Source organism: Schistocerca piceifrons, chromosome 4 (assembly GCF_021461385.2).
Source record: "Schistocerca piceifrons isolate TAMUIC-IGC-003096 chromosome 4, iqSchPice1.1, whole genome shotgun sequence".
NCBI lineage: Eukaryota > Metazoa > Arthropoda > Insecta > Orthoptera > Acrididae > Schistocerca > Schistocerca piceifrons.
The window spans coordinates 147504367-147528201 of NC_060141.1; the positions used below are offsets into that span (position 1 = coordinate 147504367).

The window sequence follows — 23835 nt, forward strand, 5'->3', positions numbered from 1 at the left end:
ACATCTGCTCTATATTTTAAGTAACTTTCAAACGAATGTGGTCAGTTTTAAGATTTTGTGATTTGTCCAACTTTTTTTAAATTTTTAGGAAATACATACCGTGTGTTAACACCCATGTTTTTGTAAGTGGTCAGCCACTCACATTTTTTTGTGCTGACTTTTTAGGTCCTCTTACTTTTTAGACGTTGTAACCCCAGGTATAGCGCCTTTCACCCTTTCTCTGTTGTTTTAAGGTATCTGATATTGAGTGATTGTGTGAGGCAATGTGAGTGAGGTGAGAGTGAGTGAATATGCGTCATTTTATAGGTTTCCTTGTCACTGTGTGACAGCAATTGTATTCATTTTACCCACTTCATTTCTTTTAATATGTGTAAGGGTGCTGATAACCTCGCTGTTAGTGCCCGTAAGTACCAAACACACCTCTGATCTGTCTGTTCTTGTGTTGCTGTTAAGAATTATTACACCATATTTCTAATCTCTACTAAATAAAGTGTGAGATTTTAGTAGCGTTGACATGAATATTGTTTTCGCAAAACATACCTTAACTTGTTTACAATTAAACTTTCTTGGTTAAATATGTCATGTTCGAACTCTGAATCGGAAAGAGTGGAAGAGATTAGGCTTCAATTGCTTCTTCCTATGCTTTGAAACTCAGCAAGTCACCAAGGCTGGCCACGATCCACAGCATTTTTATTCCCAAATATGAGCAGGTATTTCCTCTCATGAAGGTACTGTGATTGCTATACTGTGTGGAAGACATGTGTTGTCCTTTAATAGAGCTCAGCACTTGTGAATCAGAATAACAACCCCACACAGTATCTGCACACTATTGTCTCCAGCATCTGATTTTATAATTCTCCATTGTGTGTATCATTCATCAGTAAGAAGGTATGGACACACATCACTTCTTTGGAGTGGTATGTGTCAGCACACTTTCCATTTGAAGTTTTAGAGCTCTGTTCATAGTTAAGATTGGAGTCCAAAATAAAAAATCCTCATCAAAATACTCACACATTTCTTCTAACATGTGTGACTATTTAATGAAACCTTAATGAATATGTAGCTAAGAAAACGTATGATACTACAGAGTAGCAGCTACCCCTTGAACTGAATCAACAGAAATGAAAAATGTGTTGAGAAAGCATTAACAGCATATTCCATTGCTTAGTCTGAGAATGTGGTGTGAAGGAGAGCTAAATCAGAACCTTTTCTTCTGTATTTGATTATTTTGTCATCTACAGCGTGATTCTGTGGTGATGTTACAGACTTCCTAGGGTGAGGGAGATGGGCAAATGTATCAGTTTGAGGTAAGGGATTCTCTTCTGGAAACGAGCAAGTCAAATGTTATAAATGAAAGTTGTTCTGACACATCTGACACTTACTGCCCAGAGATATTGGAATGATTGTTGCTAATAACATTCAACTCTGTTGTTTCTGGAATGGAGTCTCTAACATCAAATGTATACATTTATCCTTCTCCACCATCCCTGAAAGTTTCTAGCATCTTCATGGAATGACCCTGTATACAGCTTGTAAGGGCATATAATTGGGAATTAAAATTATGCGCATAGTTTTTTTCCCATGCTGCTTAAGAACCCCTGTTGTATGCCCTTAACATTTTTTATTAAAAGCTGTGGCATAAATGTGAATGATATATCTAAAATTGTCTTTTCATGTCACAGTAACTTTAAGTGATAGAGAACAGTTTGGAAGGTAGAAGTGCGTGCTTACAAATGATTTCGCATTTAGTGTTCCTTGTTTCTGTATAATCACTTGTAATTTATTTGTGGTCCAAGAGAGATATGCAGTTACTTTTTAGCCATAGGGCCATTATTCTGTTTTATAGATTGTGTTATTTACTTTCATTGCTTTACATATAGAATGTGAAATTTGATTGCAGCATTTGCGTTTTTAGGTGCTTCCACATATGCAAGATGGAATTCATGACACCAATGCAAGAGTCCGGACTGCATTTGTGGAGATGCTGGTTGCCTGTAAAGATGCCAGCTCAATAAAGTTTTGGTTGATTGTACCACTCAACCACCTTCTTGCCAGGCTGGAGGTGATCTCGTTTTCTCAAATATTTTTCATCAAATTACTTCCATTACATCAAAAACAAACACACGCACACACACACACACACACACACACACACACACACACACACACACACTGCTTCAGCTATGCAATGTTAAGTCCTATGTCATGTTTTAGTATTAATCATGTGCAAACATTCATACAGAGTTCGATATTAATTTTGTAAGTTTTTTTTATTCTCTGTCTCCGTACACAAAGTAAGTCCCTACAGTTGTGAGTTCAAGGTTCCCACCATGTCCAGATGCTCCTTGTTACTTGTTACTCTCTTCCATAACCACATTTTTGTTGCTTGTACTTGCTATTCATCCGTTTCACTCATTGATCACTCTCCTTTCCATAAAGTAGCACACCTAGGTAAAGATTTAGCCAACATCTGGATGTTTAGCGACGTATTCATTTAGAGACTTCTTTTGTGGTGGAATATCTATTTAACAAGGGCTACTTGCTGTATGATTTCAGAGTGTATTTCTTATCATCATAAGCAATGTTTTTTTCCCATTCAGATAGCTGTGCATATCAAAGCACTGCTTCTGGGATGGGGAGGAGCACTGAGCCCAATTTGAAACTACCCAGTGGATTAATGACGAGGGCCAGTGTGAGGGTGAGCTTGGATGTAATTTTTAGGCAAATTCCCTCATCCAGCTAGGTGAATACTGGGCTAATATCTAAGTCCCACCTCAACTACAAGTTTTGCAAGCATTTAGAAAACTTTTGCTCACTCCCACATGAGTAACGCTACACGCAGACATTTCGGATATACATGTTACGTCCAAGGGGGTGACAATAGGGAGGACATCTAAATGTCGCTTGGATTAACCGTCCTCGATTCATTGGTAACCATGACAACCCTGCAGCAGTGCAGGACAAAGGCACAAGAGAAAGAGGGTGAAAGATGTTCCTTTAAATGCAGAACTGTTTACCTGTTCAGTCTTGGATTTTGGGTGCGACACAAGCAATGATTTGATAACACTCTTACCCTGTTACGAACAGTTTGATTTTAATCGTGTTTGTTATCAAATTATACTGTTTCATCATGGCTGCCATTATTTTCTGCATTCTGTTTGTATTCGTTATTGAATCTGTCTGTTGTGTATTTTAATTCATTTTGTAAGGTATCCTTTAAGATACAGTAGTAATTCCTTCAATAAACTTGTTGAGTAAGTTTGGTAAATTAGCCAGTCCTGACTCACTCCATTCTTTATTTTAGGTGTTCTTTCACTTTCATTAATAATTGTTAGGAAGTGATGTTCCTTACATAGTGCTCATACTTCTTTATAGTTTATTTCTAATCTCCACTTGATTTCCATTCTCCACTTACAGACTTCTTGTACACCATGCTGGATGTTTTGCAAATCATTAAAAACTGTAACAGCTTTCTTGTTCACGTTTAGGTTTATCCCCAATTTTGTTTGTCACTTCCCTAGTTCCTCAAGAGTTTTAAAACAGAACAGTTATTTTAAGTAAGTTTCTGTTTGCTTTTTTTCATCAAATCCATTCAACTATGGACTATGCACAACAAATGTTTGTGATTTCTTTCTCCTTGTGGTATTTCTTTTTTTGTTTTCCCACAATATTATTTTATTCTGCCGCTCTACTGTTTCCTCTGTAGTAGTAGTAGTAGTAGTAGTAGTTGTTGTTGCTGGTGTTGGTGTTGGTGTTGTTCTTGTTCTTGTTCTTCTTCTTCTTCTTCTTCTTCTTATTGTTCTTCATCTTCTTCCCAGACCGAGGATTGGTTTGAGGCACCTCTTCCCACTACTAATTTCTATGCAAGCCCCTTCATCTCTGTATAACTATTGCTGCCTTCATTCATTTGAACCTGCTTGCTTTAGTCAAGACTTGGTTTTTCTCTCCAATTTTTACCTCCCACAGTTCCCTCCATTACCAAACTGGTGATTCTTTGATACCAGGATATTATGTATTTTCTTTACCTTTCTTTTATGCAATAAATTTCCCTCCTCCCTGATTCAAGTCAATTTCATTCAGTTAATTATCTAATTTACCCATCTAATCTTCAGCATTCATTCCATATTTCAAAAGCTTCTATTCTGTTCTTGTCTTAACTGCGTATCATTCCCGTTACACTTCCTTATGTGACTAAAGTCAAGATAGATACCTTCAGGAAAGACTTCCTAATGCTTAAATTTATATTCCCCCCTCAACCCCCCCCCCCCCCCCCACAACACTGGAAACACATTTCTTCCTATTGTCAGTCTATTGTCATCTTATATCTATTTTCAAGATGCTATCAATTCTGTACATAATCTTCCAAGTCCTTTACAGACCATGATGGAATTACAGTGTCATCGGCAATCTTCACAGTTTTCATTTCCTTAATTACTTTTCCAAATTTCTTCTGGTTTTTTCGTTAGTGCTTGTTCAATGTATAGTTCGAATAACATCAGCGATCGGCTACAAACCTGTCTCAGCTACTGATTTTTATGTCCAAAGAAAGTGCCATTTTTTCCTGAATTATGTGTGAAAGCTTTTGTAGTTTCCTATAGAGATTTTTTGTTACCCTCTGCCTCAAAATTTTTCGAAGGATTTTTCTGATTTTTTCCTAATTTTTTCTGCAGCCTCTTCATTTCTCCTACCTTAAGTCAACCAATACATTCTGCTGTGTAGAGTGCTTGAGTACTTATTACAGTGATATAATTCTTTACTTTTGCATTTATGGAGACTGATTTTCCATTGTAGATGTTCATTATTACATTAAATATTATTATTATTATTATTATTTGCATGGGATAGGAAGCAATTCAGATGTGTGAATTATTGCATTTCAACCCATTATTGACAATCAGTTGTCTTACTTTTACTGTAATCTTTGAGAATTCTTCTTCCTCAGAGCAGTCTATAATTGTCCAGAGCAAGGAACTGGTAATTTTTTTCTTGAACATCCTTTTGGGATTTTGATGCTATGATGGGATTACCATTCCTTTACTATCCTTCAGACTTTGTAGTGCTTATTGAAATTCATCTTTATCCCATTCTGAGAATTTATTTTATTTTCCTTAAATATTCGTTTGGTTTCTGTATTCTCCAGATTATCCACATTTCATTTATTCCTAATATTTCGAACCCGATTGTACTAGATTTCAAACCATTTTTCCACAGTCATCAATAATTCACTATTTACAACATTCTGCCAATGCTGGGGCAAGTTTTTGATTCCACGGCTGTTGAAATCATGGGGTTTTGAGGCAAAGAATTTGTTGATCCATTTTTAGAGCATGTTTTCATCTGGAAAAGAAGTTTCTTTAAGGTTGTTTGATAGAGAGCAGAAAGGGTGAAAATCTGAGTGCTCAAGATCAGGTGAATAAGATGGATGCAGAATGACTTCCCAACCCAACTCCTGTGTAGTTTTCTTCATCAGTTTAGCACAATGCCAGTGGGCATTATCAAGTAGCATCACTTCACGCAGTCTTCCTGGTCAGTGTTCTCGGATTTTGTCTGAAAGACATCTCAGCTGTTGACAGTAAATGTTAGCAATGATGGTTACACCTTGGGGAAGCAATTCATAGTACACCACACGTCGCTGTTCCACCAGATGCGTAACATTATCTTTTGTGGATGTACACAGATCATTGTACAGGGAGTTGGTGCTTCGTTTTGACTCAGCCATTTGTTTCTTTTCCTCATGTTAGCATAGACACCATTTCTCGTCACCAGTAATGATACAGGATAGAAATGGTCGGTGTTGTTCATGCGCCATTTGGTGACAGGCAAGCAGAGGTGTACATATGGGTGCCCGCTGATTTTTGTGATTCTGATTTAGAGCATGCTGGACCCATACACCCTATTTTTGAACCTTCCCCATTGTATGCAAATGTTGCGCGATAGTGGAATGATCACATATCGTCATATTTGCCAGCTCTTGAGTATACTGATGTGGATCATTGTGGATTAATGCATTTAAACGATCGGTATCAAACCCTGAAGATATTTTTGAATGTTGAGAGCCATTAATGTCAAAATGATCCTCCTTAAAATGAGAACTCCATGTTCGTGCTGTGGTCTGTCCAATGGCATTATCCCCATACATGGCACAAATGTTTCTGGCTCCCTCCCCTGCTGTCACCCCCCTATTGAACTCAAATGAAGAATATATTGGAAATATTCCAATTTCTCCACTTGTACTCCATTTCCTAGAGTCCGCACTTCCTTTCACTGTCACCAAATGACAAAATGACTGTATACTAACTCAAATAGTATCAGTGAACTACAAATAAAAAATTACAATTGATAAATAAAACGAAAGCAGCTTGAATACCAATATGCAAAACAAAAACGCCACGAACTTATGCACCAACCTAGTATACATCATCGCAAGTATAGTGAAATCAGGTGCTACACTTAGCCAAAGACTTTATGGAAAGTTTTTGATGCAACCAATCAAGTGCCCATAGTGAGAAGAGCAGGAAACAGTAGGCTAATGACTTAGCGTTAAATGAACTGAATGACTGTCACATGTGTAAACAGAGTTGATTGTTGCTGACGGCAGCAAAGTCTCTGAATGTGTTGCTGCAATTGGGAAATGGGGGATTTACTAACAGTGGCGTGTACCTTTATGATGGAGAGTGAAGGACAGACTAACCCGCTTTCATGCTGACTGTGCTAATGGGAACATCAGCATATAATGTCAAATCCCTTTGGATAAAGGAGTCAGAAGGAATATATTATTTTGCTCAGTGCAAGGTTATTACAGATTTGCATGAAAGAAATGGAAAGAGAATGAAATCACAGGATAGCTAACAGTTTTCAGAAGAGTAGATTGTTTCTCAGGATACTGAGAGACATAAATGAACTTAAGTGTATTTTGTGAAACTCTGTAGAGATGGTTGAAATGCTGTGTCTGTTCAAACACCAATTTGCCACCAAGGCAAAAAAGGTTAAATGTGTGTGATTATAGGCTAGCACCCTCTTCATGTAACTTAATCATCATCTTGGTCAGTTTCCAGCCTCTGGCCGGATCTGCCTGGAAATTAAGTATGGAAAAAGGAGGAATTGCCACATTTTTCAAAATTGAACCATCAGAAATATTGAAACAAACTGTTTTGTGTAGGGAAGAACTCAGAAAAATGGACATGTGAGTTGTTACTGAAGAACATTGGAAAATTTGTGGAGTCCTAAAAAATTTCTATATTTTTCCCAGTTTTTTCCCAGAGGAAGAAAAGTATATTGTCGCTGAGGAAAAGTACACTGCCATTTAACATAGAGAAAGTATATTTTCACCAGGGAAAATGTTTATTTTCACTCAGGAAGAAGTGTATTTTCTCCTGGGAGAAATCCAGGATTTTTTTTCCTTGTCCTTGTATACACCCTGAAGGTGCAGATGTATTAGGATGACTACTCAGTGCACAAGATCAAAACAGAACAGAATGACTATAACATGACTGATAATTCATAAATTGCAACTATTTTTAATAAGCATTTTCTAAATACAGCAGAAAAATTGTTTAAAAAAATGCCATTAAAAAACAGAATTCTGAAGAGTTGTTCTAACACAACAAATCATGATCTTATTGATGTACACAGTGCTGCACTAAAAGAGAAAGTTTCTTGTAAACAGATTAAAATATGCAATTGTTAAACTTCTTTATGTAGTATCCTTGTACCATAAAAGCAAGGGAGAGGATGTTGTTATGGGTGTGTCATCCTTGACATCTTACAGTGCTCCTCAAGACTTTGCTTAGAAAGGCTACCTCAACACTTGTGCAGTCCCCATAATATGTTGTATGGCATAGTAAGGCCCAGGTGTCATGGTGGCCATTTCAGTGAGGCTGGAGGTGTTGCTGAACCAAGGCTAATCCAGTTCCCTCAAAATTATTCATCAAGGAACTTGCATTCCTGAATAGGAAAGCTTGTTGGAGCCCCACCTTGCTGTAATCACATATGGTCTATCCATGGTTCTCTTATCTTGAAGCATCATAACATGAGACAGATTCCTTTCCAGTCTTTACATATTATGGGGAACTTGTTTAGATCAGAAAATCACATTCCACCTGTATAAACTGTGATGTATCATAAATTCATGGAAAAATAGTGCTCTTGAGTAAGACACATTACTTGATCATCAAAGCACAGCAGGATGCTAATCACTGCTCCAGGTCATCGTCAGATAATTCATTCACAAACATCAGTCTAAATCTTATTGGTTGTGAATCATCGTATGTGGTCAAGCATTGTTGTCCACAGTACTTGAAGTCCAGGTGCTATACTGCGAATGGATTTCATTGGAAACTGATCAGTTGATTAAGGGATAGCAGATATTTCCTTTCTTATTCTCTGATGCCCATTGTGCAGCCTGTTATGATTGCATGGGTTGTTTTACAATCCACTCTCGTCATGGGCAACACACAACGTAGATAATTAGGTTGACCCACTTCAGTGTCGTATGGTTCGATATTAAATCAACATTAAGGAACTTCTGAATTTCCTAAAGAACTGAAGCATAGACCATTAGAGTTTGATTGGTTGGTGAAGTAATTTAGAAATAAACTGCATAGATAAATCCTGTGGGAATAATAATGTTAACAGAAATAAATAATTCTTGTTTCAATTCAATAAATGTTTATTGTGAATGATTCACACATTTGTGAATGGTAGCCTACACAGTTGCAAATTCAAATGAAAGAAAGCAGAGCAACATAAATGGAATACATTTGTGCAAAGTTTAACAGTGCATTAATCATGAAATTAATAAGCGAGCACTCAAAGGCTGACAACATAGATCCTTACAGTTAATTGTGACATAAAACTAAAGTTCGCTGTCCCAAATGATAACTGGGAAACTAGAAGCAAGTTCATCACATGTGAGTCCTAATATTAACCTCAGGAAAATAGAAAGTTCTCAGTTATCTCAAGTCCCACTTATAAAATTGAAGTTCATGTGGGTGCTCAAGCTCAATCACCAAAAACCACAAAATGGTATTCTTAAGTCCAGTAAAAAGATAAAGTATTTAACTAACAAGCTGCTTTGCCACCCAGCTTATCTCACCTGATAGCTAGCACATCCACCAGCGCAGTACCACTCACAAAACACAAAAACTCAAACTGTGACAGGCTAAGGACAAAAGACAGCATGCATACTGCCGTTCACCCATAAATATCTTCTGTGATGTCACACTCTACTGAATCAGTGTTAAATGTTTTTAAGTTGGCAGTGCTAGAAGACATTGATATTGTCATATATTAGATTAGATTAGATTAGATTTTCGTTCCATAGATCCGTGCTGAGGAAATCCTCGTGGATGTGGAACATGTCATTTTTTTAAATGAAAAGCTGAAACAACAATACTAGTAGTATGAATATATATAAAATACATAATTTGTTTCTATTAAAAAATTTGTCAATGGAGTAGAAGAGTATGAGTATATATACAATACATCATTTGTTTCTATTAAAAAATTCATCAATGGAGTAGAAGGAGTTGGCCACTAGTAAGTCTTTCAGGCTCCTTTTAAACTGATCTTTATTTGTAACTAAATTTTTTATGTTTGCTGGCAAATTATTGAAGATGAGAGTTCCTGAGTAGTGGACCCCTTTTTGAACTAAACTAAGTGCTTTTAAGTCCTTGTGTGGATCATTTTTGTTCCTGGTATTGTATGTATGAACTGAGCTGTTGGTTGGAAAAAAAAGATATATTATTTAGGACAAATTTCATTAAGGAGTAAATATACTGAGAGGCAGTACTTAGTATACCCAGTTCTTTGAAGAGGTTTCTAGGACGTTCATGAATTTACTCCACAAATAATACGTATTACACGCTTTTGGACTCTGAAAACTTTTGTTTAACTCATAGGGTTACCCCAAAATGTTATACCATATGCCATTATGGAATGAAAGTAGGCAAAGTATGCAAGCTTTTTCATTTTATGTCGCCTATGTCTGCTAACACTCGAATTGCAAATACAGATTTGTTAAGGCATTTCTGCAGTTCTGTGGTGTGCTCCTCCCAACTGAATTTATTATCAAGTTGTAATCCCAGGAATTTAAGACTGTCAGCCTCTTCTATCTGTTCTTCTTTATACTTTATGCATATGCTAGGTGGAAACCTCTTACAGGTTCTGAATTGCATATACTGAGTCTTTTCGAAGTTTATTGTCAATGAGTTGGCTTTAAACCATTTATTAATATCCATGAAAATATCATTAGCAGATCTTTCTAGAACTACACTCGACGTACTATTTATTGCAATACTTGTGTCATCTGCAAACAAAACGAACTCTGCTTCTGGCAGTGTAACTGATGAGAGATCATTAATGTACAACTTCAGAGCTAGGGAGATGGAGGCAGAAAGGGGTACTCGATTGATGGTACTTATTTTAATGCAAGAGCAGTTGTGTATTAATATTTTTAACACAGGAAATTTTAAAGGACTAATAAAAAATATTGTAAACTGTGGAAAAGTGTTATTTCAGGGAACATGAAAGTGGGGCTATGTCATCCGGCGTAATGAAGGCTGAATAGACTCTGTCCTGCTGTCCTGATTAAGTGGTGTCATGCAAGGGGGGGGGAATAAAATAAAATAAACAAACTTGACAGTGAAGAATGAGTGAGGATATCGTGCCACTAAAAAGTGCTTGCTAATTCAGAAATTATTGCTTCTAAATGACACAGCTAGTTTATAAAATTGTGTGCTATGTTTGTTGGTAGCATTATCTACTTGCAATGTAGTTCTTCCAAAACTAATGTGCACAAAACTTTGGCAAAAACCATGAACTAGGTATCTAACTCTCTATTAAAGAGAAAATCTTTTCGAAGTAGATGCACAGGAAGAAGGAATCATTGATTAAAACATACCGAGAGGAAGTAGCTATTTAGTATTGCTCCTGAAATATTTTACCTTGAATCCACCCATTGTACTGAAATTGGAATAATATATATGCATATATATCCTGATGAACTCAAACATTATGATCAGCTGCTTAATAGTATGTTAATCCAGCTCTGAAATGCAAGACAGCAGCAATCTGCATGGTACCGGCTTGACAAGTTTTTCGTATGTTTCTGGAGGTATGTACCCCAATTGTCTATTCACAGGCCACACAGTTCCCATAAGTTATGGGCTGTTGGCATGTGGGTGTGGAGCTGTGCCTGATAGTGTCTCAAGTGTGTTCAAATCAGGCAAATTTGTTTACCAATACGTCAGCATGCGTTCACTGTCATACTCCTCAAACCACTGCTGTATGATTGTGACCATGTGACACGGACTGTTATATAGCTTGCAGTTATCAAGCATGAGGGAATGCAGGCAGTTGGCAGTTCCACAGAGAGCATCCACAGCTGTTACTGTGTCTTTGATTACTACTACAGGTCCCATGGAAGCCCAGCTAAATGTCCCCTAAAGCATAACACTGCCCCCACTGACCTGCAGGTGTGTCATGATGCATGTTTCGAGCAGCGGTTCACCTGGATGAAGCCATATGCAGACATAACTATTGATCTGGCGTAAAAAGAAATATGATTCATCTGAGCAGGTGACAGGTTCCATTGATTCACAGTCTAATCTCGATGATCCTGTGCCCATTGCAGCTGTGATTGATGACATCTTTGGGAAGCATGGTAACATGTAGAGGTCCTCTAATGCGAAGTCCCACATTTGGCAGTGTGCTCTGAACGGAGTGCTCCAAAGCATTTTTGCCTGCACCAGTATTGTACTCTTTCATCATATCTGCCACAAATCACCATCTTTTCTGCTTTACAGAATGGGCAAACATCCTAATTCCACATTCTGTGATTATCCGGATGTTCAACAGCTTGATGCCTGCTCATGTTACACCACAGTTCAGTGACTTTTCTTAGAGATGCTAATGATTTAACGTCCCGACAACCAACTAGCTTTCCTGTTCGTGAGATGTTAGGTGCCATGACATTGTACCCTTTGTCAAAGTCACTTATGTCCATGGATTTCCCCATTTGTGGCTCATATTGTTGCTAGAATAAATCCCCACTCATCTCTGCTCCACTTATATACTTTTTACACAGTGCCATTTGCCTACAACTTCACAGGCGGTCTTGAGTCTCATAGTAGGCAATAACCATTATGTTTTGGCTCATCAGTAAATTTCACAAATACATCAGTATGGTGCCAATTACAAATCTTACTGTAAAAGCACAAGGAGGTTGAATACAATATTAAATTGTTCATAATTTAGTTGCTATTCAGTGTACAAAATGCTGTTCAGTGAGACAATTGGCTTAGAAAATTCCATTAATACTATACCATTTTAACTTTCCTTTGTATTTCTACAGGTAGATGAACAAGCAGTTGCTCAGCGTATTGTCAAGTTATTGTTCGAAAGTTTCTACCCATACGAGAGAGGTCCTGAAGTTACGCTGAAGAGGATAATGAATATGATAGTGCTGAGCCCAATTGGAAGTCGCAAATTCTTTTTCTATTCAAAATCTGTACTAAGCTTTGAGTCCAGCGTACAGTTAGTACTTTCTATAATGACATATATTTTGAGATATGTTAAGTCAGAGTACAGTGGAAAGCTAACTGTGTCAAATGGCACAGAGCAAGATAAGCCCACCGTTACTCCCAAAACTTCAAAGGACAATAAAGAAGCTCCAGCTTCAAAAAAAAGAAGAATCAGTTCGCCAGACCCAGTTTCAAGTTTGGGTAAGTGTATGGTTGCTCTTTTAGTGTAATGACTTGCCACACAATTTTCCAAGTGTTTCAAAAAAATCAGAAAAAGAAATATACATACATCATCATAGTGTGTTTCTACTTGTTTTTTAATGTAAGCTATTGATAAAGACAATGTGTGTGTCTCATAGACTCATTAACTAGGAAAATTTATCTTCATTGTTAATTTAATTTTTGTCACAATATCATTGTCCTCAGTGTGCTTCCTTTCACTTTTGTAATGCTTCAGGGAACAGTATTATATTATCTTTACTGTATCAGTCATACTGTTTAGTGTGAATTTCAGCACACTCCAAAAATAAGTAAAATCACTTTCTGTAACAATCCATAGTTAAAAGTGCGTAAAACCAGACCGTAACTAGATATACGAAGTGAACTGAGATCATCAAATTTTCCTTAAATGCACTGCTGGAAAATGTGGCGGTCTACTCCTTAAAACTGTGTTGACCAACATCAGTACAGGAAATACCCACTACAGTGACACATTGCTTAGTGATTGCGTCACATCATCAGTCAGTTACAATCTTGAGTTCTAATGTAAGTAGCTAGCTGTCTTACTGGTTGGCTACATTTTAATAGCAACCAGGTGTATAATGGTTACTTGTCTATGTGAGGTCGGATTTTGCCTGGGCTATGACAAATGATATCACAGTAGTAACACGTCATATTTGGCATAACAGTTTGCAATATTTCAGTATTTCATCCAGGTCTGTGTCCTTATGAGAATGGTCAGTAAAATGTGTTTAGTTGTGTCCCAACAATTAGAGACACAATAGGTATCATGATCCATGTGCTAAATCTGGGAAGAATTATACATCTGCGATAGTCATAAAAATTTACTCTTAACTGCTGCTACCAGAAAGCAAGCACCCAATACCCCATCAGTAGCTCCCAGTGTAGGTTCAAAAGGCATTAGTTTGTTTCAAATACCTGACTTTCAATAAAAGAGGCTTGTAATGAAATTTGATGCGTAAACAGTGCTTCATGGGACTTTATTTCATCAACTTAAACTTTTCCAATCTCTATCTGGGCTCTTTGTTTTCTTTTGTCCTCCCATTATCCCTCACTCAACTTTTGTCTGGTGTTACATTCACTTTTCATGCTCTCTCTTCTATTTTCTTCAGTCACTTACTCCTCAGTCTTACTATCAGTCTTTTGCCCTCTGTTTCCATTCTGTGCATTATGTTTAGTATCCCACTAGTGACCTGCTGTAGCTGCATGCAGTTAACACTAAATATCTACAGCTGGAAGGTTTGTCTGTTGTAGTGGTAATAAATTATGTACACAAACCTTTCTTGTGAACAGTTTATTAGTGAAAACTGTATCAAAATCCCTACAGTAGTTCTAAGATTAGCCTTCACATACAGACAGAAAAATGTGGCAGGGGACTTTCATTTGGTAACGTGTACAGAAGTGTACCAATGTCCATACCACTTCCATCCTGCACTCTTCAGTGTTTAATTTTGAAAGTAAAGGGAACTGATATGAAGTGGAGATTCATCATGTATGATGTAGCTGTGTAGTTCCTGTTGGATTATAATTGTAGTGTCTGGCATCTGGGTTGCAAAACTATCATGCAAGAGTTATATTTATGACAGAGACTTACAGATCTTCTGTCTGCAAGTTTTTGGAACACAGAATTTTGAAAAGATTAATTTGAGAGGTTAAACTCGAAAATATTGTTGAAAACAAGAGTTTGAATAACAGGATGCTTTGTAGATAAGAAAGCCTTTTTCCAAACCAGACGCTGTTGCTAATATATTTTTATAATAATGTTGATTTTGTCTGTAAAACTAGATGTACCTGTGACAAACTGTGAAGTAGTGTACCACTGGTAACAGTTTCCAGGATTTCATCAACAGTAGAGGGCGAAACCTCGCATGACCACCTAATGAATTCTCTTCAGAAGAGGGCTGACAACCATGGTTTTGAAACAAAATATCTTGAGATGACTGTGGAAGACTAGAGATATAGACAACAGAGAATTTTCATGTACAAAATAAGGAAAAGTGGTTTCACATTGCTCTTCAGTGGAGGCATTGTGCAGTGCACTTTAAGTACAAGGTGGATACTGTATCTTGGGTGTCAGCCCAGGTTCATTAATTGAATGATATAGTGTAGAAGAACAAAAGTTGTTTACAGATCAGTAATATCAAAACAACAGTGATGGAGAAGAGGCTAATTTATTACATACAGAATATATGCTGGTAATGTTTTGAAAGTCTATAGTATAATGACAGATCCGTGTAGTAGCTTATACATGTTGCCAGAGTTGGGCAAAATTCATTCAAATGACGAATAACGAATGTACATAAAAATTATTATTCATTATTTGTCAATAACAAATAAAACATTTGTTTGAAATATTAACAATATAAGGAAAAGATAGATTGCTACTTACTGTAAAGATGATACTTAAAGTTGCAGACAGGCACAATTGAAAGACATTTGCACATTAGCTTTCAGCCACAGCCTTCATCAGAAAATGAACACACATACACATTCTTGAGGGTATTTTTGTTCTGTCATTGCAACTACTATGTCTGCAGCTCGTGGTCTCGCGGTAGCTTTCTCGGGTTCCCGGGTTTGATTCCTAGTGGGGTCAGGGATTTTCACCTACCCCAAGATGACTGAGAGTTTTTGTGTCTTATTCATCATCATCATCATCATCATCATCATCATCATCCATCCCCATTACGGTTGGAGGAAGGCATCGGCAAACCACCTCCATTAGGACCTTGCCTAGTACAGACCCGCACCGTTCTCCTATGCTCTGTCAAAGAAGCATGGGACTTCATTTCCATTGCAACTACAAAAATGCGTGATTTTTTTCACCAGATGCATTTTGCTTTATTGGGATGAAGCATCATCAGTGGCCTGTAATTAAATTATTTACATTTTGATTTGCTTTTAGATCGAGGAACAGTTCGTTAAGAATATGTTGTTTTGTACTTTCAGTGATTTTCGCTTATATCTTGCTTTTGCTCTGCAGCACTATGCAATTATTATGTTTTTCACAACACACCTTTATGCACACCACTGTATTCCATTTGTTTTCATAGTTCTAAGTATTTGTTGTGGTTTATGTTTTGTAGTGTTGCCAACATAACCTTTTCACTACTTTGTCTTTGACCTACAACCTTTTGTATTTATTTATTATTGTATCTGTGTAATTCTGTTTGATTATGTTTCTGTATATTTAAATACTGTGTAAAGAGTAGGGATAGTGATTGAGAATTCCCTCCAACCCCCCCCCCCCCCCCTTCTTCCCCAGTATAGGGGAGGGAGAAACCATGATGAATGGACATAAGTGTATAGCAGTGTGATGGAGTGTGAGTTACAGGAGAAGATGTGGGTCAAGAAGTGAAAGGAAATTGAATTGTGATATTTTTTTTTTTTCTTCTTGGGTGGGGGGGGGGGGGGGGGGGGATTGTCGGTTGTCGGAGGGGGTGAAGAGTGGAAAAGGCTCTTCTGTTTTTCATGTAATTTCATCAATTATTTTATATAGAGTCTGGTTTCCAATATTTATTTGGTCATTGAACAACTATTTATTTTGTGTTAATGCTTTTTGTATGCAGAAATTTACTTGGCAAGGGAGGTGTCTGTCTTTACTGATTTTATGATATTCACATCTGTTTCAATATTGCTTGGCCTATGGTGTTCTTGTTTTAGATGATCTGCAAATGTTGAATGTTTTGTGCTGTATTTAATGCTCTGATGTGTTTTTATATCTTGTGTCGAATGCCCAGCCAGTCATTCCAGTGTATAGCTTTCCACAATCTCTGAAACAGAGCTGAAAGATACCAGATTGTTGGTATCTGTCTGGTTTTGATTTCGGTTTTGGGATGTGCTTCTGTATTGAGTTGTTTGTTTTGTAAGCAATGTTTATGCCTTGTTTTTTTGAACATGTTACCTATTTGTTGTGGTAGGTCCTTGTATGCCATTTTTTTTTATTGTAATGCAATTTGTATGAGCTGGTGTAGTTTTGTTGTTTTTTTCCCCCCTATTTGTGTCTTTATTTTTTTATTTAGTTTTTTTTATCTACCATTGTTTCTTTGTGTCCATTTTTTAATGCTATTTGTTTTACAATGGCTGGCTCTTTCTGATAATCAGAAGTGTTTAGGGGGATCCTGTTCAGCCTGTTTAACATGTACCTGATTGCTGCTTCTCTGTGGTTCTGTGGGTGGTTTGAGGTTGCATTTAAGATAATGTTACTTTTTGTTGGTTTTCTGTATATATCAAATGTGTGTTTATTATTGTCTTTCCTTATGGTTATGACCAGAAAGTTGAGTGAGTTTTCTTGCTGTTCTTCTTCAGTTGTGAACTTTGTTTTTGTGTACAGTATTTATGTCTTTGTGTCGTTGCTGTATTCTTTTTTTAAGTTCTTCCATGTGTGTTATGTCGTCCATGTATCTGTACCTGTACCTGTAGACGGTGTAGCTGTTCTTTGTTATTATGTCTTCAAGTATTAATTTTTCTACATGATTCATGAAAATTTTGGCTAATGTTCCTGAAATAGGTGAACCCATTGGTCAAGTATGTAGTATTCTTGATTGAATTCAAAATAATTTTGTTGCATTATTAACTGTAGTAATTTTATTGTTTCATCTATGTGTTCATTAGATAGTTGGTTGTGTGTCTTCAGGTTTCCTCAATTATTTTTATCGTTACATTAATGGGCATGCAACCGTGCATACCTTCTACGTCAAAGAAGAGCAGTGTTGCTGTGCTAGGGATTTTAGTGTCTATTATATGTTCTACCAGTTGAGAGGTAATTCTGATTGTCCTATCATTTTCTAGTTTATAATACTGGGTGAGCTGTGACTGCATTTGTTTTTGTAGTAGGTATGTAGGAGCTGCTCTGAAATTTAGTATTGGATGGACTGGATAATTTTCTTTATGGACCTTTGGTTGACATCTCATGTTGGGAGCCTGACGTTTTTTTGTACAAATCTCTGTTTCTCTCTCTATGTAAATGTGTACTCTTATGCTTTTGAGTGTGTTTTTAACATGTGTTTGAAATCTGTTTGTTGGGTTTCATTTTAAGTTTTTTACGTTGTTTTTGCGGATGAATTCTTGATCTTCATCAGCTTTTGTTATAATGACTTTTCTGCTTGCAGTTTTTTCTTTAGATTTTTAAGTTTTGTTTCATCCCAATTATTTTTGAATTTGTTGTTTTCTTTTTAAATCTGTGCGGCTATGATTTTAGTTTCTTCTTTTATTAACTCCATAGTTAGCCCTGTGTTTACACTACTGTTTTCATTTTTTCTTCTATAGTGAGAATATGTTCAGATTCTATAATGAGATCTTCTATCCGTTGTTCATTTGCTGGTGAGTCAACATTGTGTTTTAGACCTTTTTCTAAGAGCGGTTTTTCATTTTCATCTAGTGTTGTATCTGTAAGATTCACCACCCTAGGATAGAAATGATGTGTGTTAATGTGTTTGTTGTTATGGGGTTTTGTGTGGTGCAATTTGAGATTTTCAATTTCCTTTTTATGCTTTAGTTGCATTTTGTTTGTGGCTCTGCATACAGCTTTTGACATTTTCCACAATGGTAGCAAAAATAGCCGAATTATTTAATTTTTGTGCTAGCTGAAGGTGAATTTCATATAATTCTTGGTTTAATGTCTGTTTCTTTGCATATAGAGAATTAATTTTGTGTTTCAGCCAGGCATTTTTAGCGGCCTGTGTGGCAACTTTTGCTACGTTTTTGTAGTTGCAGTGAAGAACAAAAATACCCTAAAGAATTGTAAAGCAACTACGGACACTATAGCCACACAAGTGAAGAACATACACGTTCATTCACACAAGCAGGCGCACATCACACACACTGTGTGTGTGTGTGTGTGTGTGTGTGTGTGTGTATAATAGAGGGAAACATTCAACGTAGGAAAAATATAAAAATATATCTAAAAACAAAGATGATGTGACTTACCAAATGAAAGTGCTGGCAGGTCGACAGACACACAAACAAACACAAACATACACACAAAATTCAAGCTTTCGCAACAAACTGTTGCCTCATCAGGAAAGAGGGAAGGAGAGGGAAAGACGGAAGGATGTGGGTTTTAAGGGAGAGGATAAGGAGTCATTCCAATCCCGGGAGCGGAAAGACTTACCTTAGGGGGAAAAAAGGATGGGTATACACTCGCACACACACACACACACATCCATCCACACATATACAGACATATGCGGATGGATATGTGTGTGTGTGCGAGTGTATACCCGTCCTTTTTTCCCCCTAAGGTAAGTCTTTCCGCTCCCGGGATTGGAATGACTCCTTACCCTCTCCCTTAAAACCCACATCCTTTCGTCTTTCCCTCTCCTTCCCTCTTTCCTGATGAATTTGTGTGTATGTTTGTGTTTGTTTGTGTGTCTGTCGACCTGCCAGCACTTTCATTTGGTAAGTCACATCATCTTTGTTTTATATATATTCATGCGAATGGACAGTTTGTTGCTGGAAATATAATCATTCCCACATCGAATGCGTCACAGTGTAGGCAGGTCTGTTGGTAAATCACGTGGGTGCTTTCACACGTGGCTCTGCCTTTGATCGTGTACACCTTCTGGGTTACAGGACTGGAGTAGGTGGTGGTGGGAGGGTGCATGGGACAGGTTTTACACCGGGGGTGGTTACAAGGGTAGGAGCGAGAGGGTAGGGAAGGTGGTTTGGGGATTTCATAGGGATGAACTAAGAGGTTACGAAGGTTAGGTGGTCGGCAGAAAGACACTCTTGTTGGAGTGGGGAAGATTTCATGAAGGATGGATCTCATTTCAGGGCAGGATGTGAGGAAGTCGTATCCCTGCTGGAGAGCCACATTCAGAGTCTGATCCAGTCCCGGAAAGTGTCCTGTCACAAGTGGGGCACTTTTGTGTTTCTTCTGTGGGAGGTTCTGGGTTTGAGAGGATGAGGAAGTGGCTCTGGTTATTTGCTTCTGTACCAGGTCGGGAGGGTAGTTGCGGGATGCGAAAGCTGTTGTCAGATTGTTGGTGTAATGGTTCAGGGATTCCGGGCTGGAGCAGATTCGTTTGCCACGATGACCTAGGCTGTAGGGAAGGGACCGTTTGATGTGGAATGGGTGGCAGCTGTCATAATGGAGGTACTGTTGCTTGTTGGTGGGTTTGATGTGGACGGACGTGTGAAGCTGGCCATTGGACAGGTGGAAAGTGGCATGGGATTTGGAGTAGGACCAGGTGAATCTGATGGAACCAAAGGAGTTGAGGTTGGAGAGGAAATTCTGGAGTTCTTCTTCACTGAGTCCAGATCATGAAGATGTCATCAATAAATCTGTGCCAAACTTTGGGTTGACAGGCTTGGGTAACCAAGAAGGCTTCCTCTAAGTGACCCATGAATAGGTTGGCGTACGAGGTTGCCATCCTGGTACCCATGGCTGTTCCCTTTAATTGTTGGTATCCTCTCTTCCCGTTATCCACCAGGCCTCAATCTCCGCTAATTTCAAGTTTCCGCCACTCATACCTCACCTGTCATTCAACAACATCTTTGCCTCTGCACTCCGGGAAACATTCCACGTGGGAAAAATATATCTAAAAACAAAGATGATGTGACTTACCAAACGAAAGCGCTGGCACGTTGATAGACACACAAACAAACACAAACATACACACAAAATTCAAGCTTTCGCAACAAACTGTTGCCTCATCAGGAAAGAGGGAAGGAGAGGGAAAGACGAAAGGATGTGGGTTTTAAGGGAGAGGGTAAGGAGTCATTCCAATCCCGGGAGCGGAAAGACTTACCTTAGGGGGAAAAAGGACGGGTATACACTCACACACACACACATATACAGACACAAGCAGACATATTTCACGTATTAAACAACCATTTCGGCTAGTTCTAATAACTTTCACTTTATTTCCACTTCCGTTTTTCGCACATCACTGATCATTTTAGCCGCTAAATCTTTCACGTATTAAACAACCATTTCGGCTAGTTCTAATAACTTTCACTTTATTTCCACTTCCGTTTTTCGCACATCACTGATCATTTTAGCCGCTAAATCTTTCCTGATGAGGCAACAGTTTGTTGCGAAAGCTTGAATTTTGTGTGTGTGTTTGTGTTCGTTTGTGTGTCTGTCGATCTGCCAGCACTTTCATTTGGTAAGTCACATCATCTTTGTTTTTGGATGTATTTTTCCTACGTGGAATGTTTCCCAATATTATAACTATAATGGGCAGTGGCACTATGAATATAGTTTGGGACAACAAGTTGTGAATGTGGGTCTCATGGGAGGTGTGCCAGAGATAAGTAAGATATTTAAATAGAGAGCAATCAGGTAATGTCAGCAGAAATTAATTACGGGAGAAACTGATCATTTAGAGTGAGCAAAGATAGTAAAATTGCTGTAGGAACTGATGAAGCTAAGATGAGGCAGACCCAAATAGTGCATGAAGTGTAGGAGAGGAAAAGGGTCGGCAGATCCATAGGAGGAATGATGTATATTTTGGTCTGGTGAATCTGTGGGAGTAATGACCTGCACCATATAATGTAGGTAGGAGAGAGAGGTAAGGTTAGATGGACCCATGGAAGGTACAGTTTATACTATGGTCAGATTAATCCATTGATAGCAGAAAGATGGATATAGAGGGTCTATACAAGGGCGATGTACTTGAGGACAATATTATGGAAATGGAAGAGGATGTAGATGGAGATGAAATGGCATGAAGAGTTTGACAGAGCACTGAAAGACCTGAGTCGAAACAAGGCCCCGGGAGTAGACAACATTCCATTAGAACTACTGACAGCCTTGGGAGAGCTAGTCCTGACAAAACTCTACCATCTGGTGAGCAAGATGTATGACAGAGGTGAAATATCCTCAGACTTCAAGAAGAATATAATAATTCCAATCCCAAAGAAAGCAGGTGTTGACAGATGTGAAAATTACCGAACTATCAGTTTAATAAGTCAGAGCTGCAAAATACTAACGTGAATTCTTTACAGACGAATGGAAAAACTAGTCGAAGCTGACCTCGGGAAAGATGAGTTTGGATTCCGTAGAAATATTGGAACATGTGAGGCAATACTGACCCTACGGCTTATCTTAGAAGCTAGATTAAGGAAAGGCAAACCTACGTTTCTAGCATTGTAGACTTAGAGAAAGCTTTTGACAATGTTGACTGGAACACACTCTTTCAAATTCTGAAGGTGGCAGGGGTAAAATACAGGGAGCGAAAGGCTATTTACAATTTGTACAGAAACCAGATGGCAGTTATAAGAGTCGAGGGACATGAAAGGGAAGCAGTGGTTGGGAAGGGAGTAAGACAGGGTTGTAGCCTCTCCCCAATGTTATTCAATCTGTATATTGAGTAAGCAGTGAAGGAAACAAAAGAAAAATTCGGAGTAGGTATTAAAATCCGTGTAGAAGAAATAAAGACTTCGAGGTTTGCCGATGACATTGTAATTCTGACGGAGACAGCAAAGGACTTGCAAGGGCAGTTGAACCGAATGGATAGTGTCTTGAAAGGAGGATATAAGATGAACATCAACAAAAGCAAAACAAGGATAATGGAATGTAGTCAGATTAAGTTGGGTGATGCTGAGGGAATTAGATTAGGAAATGAGAAACTTAAAGTAGTAAAGGAGTTTTGCTATTTGGGGAGCAAAATAACTGATGATGGTCGAAGTAGAGAGGATATAAAATGTAGACTGGCAATGGCAAGGAAAGCGTTTCTGAAGAAGAGAAATTTGTTAACATCGAGTATTGATTTAAGTGTCAGGAAATTGTTTCTGAAAGTATTTGTATGGAGTGTAGCCATGTATGGAAGTGAAACATGGACAATAAATAGTTTGGACAAGAAGAGAATAGAAGCTTTCGAAATGTGGTGCTACAGAAGAATGTTGAAGATTAGGTGGGTAGATCAGATAACTAATGAGGAGGTATTGAATAGGATTGGGGAGAAGAGAAGTTTGTGGCACAACTTGACTAGAAGAAATGATTGGTTGGTAGGACGTATTCTGAGGCATCAAGGGATCACCAATTTAGTATTGGAGGACAGCTTGGAGGGTAAAAATCGTAGAGGGAGACCAAGAGATGAATACACTAAGCAGATTCAGAAGGATGTAGGTTGCAGTAAGTACTGGGAGATGAAGAAGCTTGCACAGGATAGAGTAGCGTGGAGAGCTGCATCAAACCAGTCTCAGGACTGAAGACCACAACAACAACAGTCGAGACAAAAGTGTTCTACACTTGTTGACTAGAACCTGTACAGTTGTTTGACTCTAGAGACTGAATGGTAGGCATATACCCAAAAAGTAATGCCTCAGGTAATAATTCTGTGAGAAAGAGTAACAGCAATGTACCTATGCAAGAGGTAAACAAGCAACTCTCGAGTATACTGGCTTGAAGCCAATACATTGTTAAATAAATATAAAAACGATGAGAAATTTATTTATGTTACATCGTGACAGACACACACACACAAACACACACACACACAGACAAACAAACAAATAAGGTGGAGGTACACAAAGTAGAGTAACGCTGTTTAACAAAATTTACCTTAAATGAAAAAACAAAAATTGAAAAGACATGTTATTAAATGAAGTTCTATTACTTTTCAAGAAGCCAATCATATACAGTGTTTTTAAGTAGGAAGCCTGTTGTCATATACTTCATATATTATTTCCAGAAACAAGTGGACCATTGAATACTGAAGCTGCAGATGGAGAAACAGAGCTCTACTTCAAAACATCTCTTGAAAACCCATTGGTTACTGAAATTTTCATTGATATAGTGTCCACCTTACTTACAATACATGATCATAGAAAACAGGAGGCTGAATACAAGGAGCAGTGGCAGAAGATGTATACTATGTGTAAGATGTGCATCCCAGATTTTCTTCGTTATTTCAAGGTGTGTTGATGTTTGTTTCTTTTAATTAATTTCTGAAGTGTCACAAAATGTTTGTTATCCCAAATCATGATATCTTGTTGGGAGGAATCAAAACACCACCAGCATTTTGAAAGACAGCTTCTCATTTACAGTTTTAAATTTGAGTGATAGCTGTGGATGACATGCGAAGGAGATAGTTACTTTACAGCTGAATTGACAGTTTTTTTCCAGTGG

The 23835-nt window shown here is 37.9% G+C and overlaps 1 protein-coding gene across 2 annotated transcripts in view; it reads left to right on the top strand.

Moving 5' to 3' along the window:
• The window catches only part of LOC124795250 (condensin-2 complex subunit G2-like), a 296139-nt gene that overhangs the window by 167905 nt on the left and 104399 nt on the right, over positions 1-23835 (top strand). For both annotated transcript variants that reach the window (XM_047259188.1, XM_047259187.1), the window contains exons 11-13: positions 1916-2062; positions 12353-12722; positions 23399-23622. In XM_047259188.1, coding sequence (XP_047115144.1) covers positions 1916-2062; positions 12353-12722; positions 23399-23622 — 741 coding nt within the window. The remainder of the gene's footprint in view (positions 1-1915; positions 2063-12352; positions 12723-23398; positions 23623-23835) is intronic.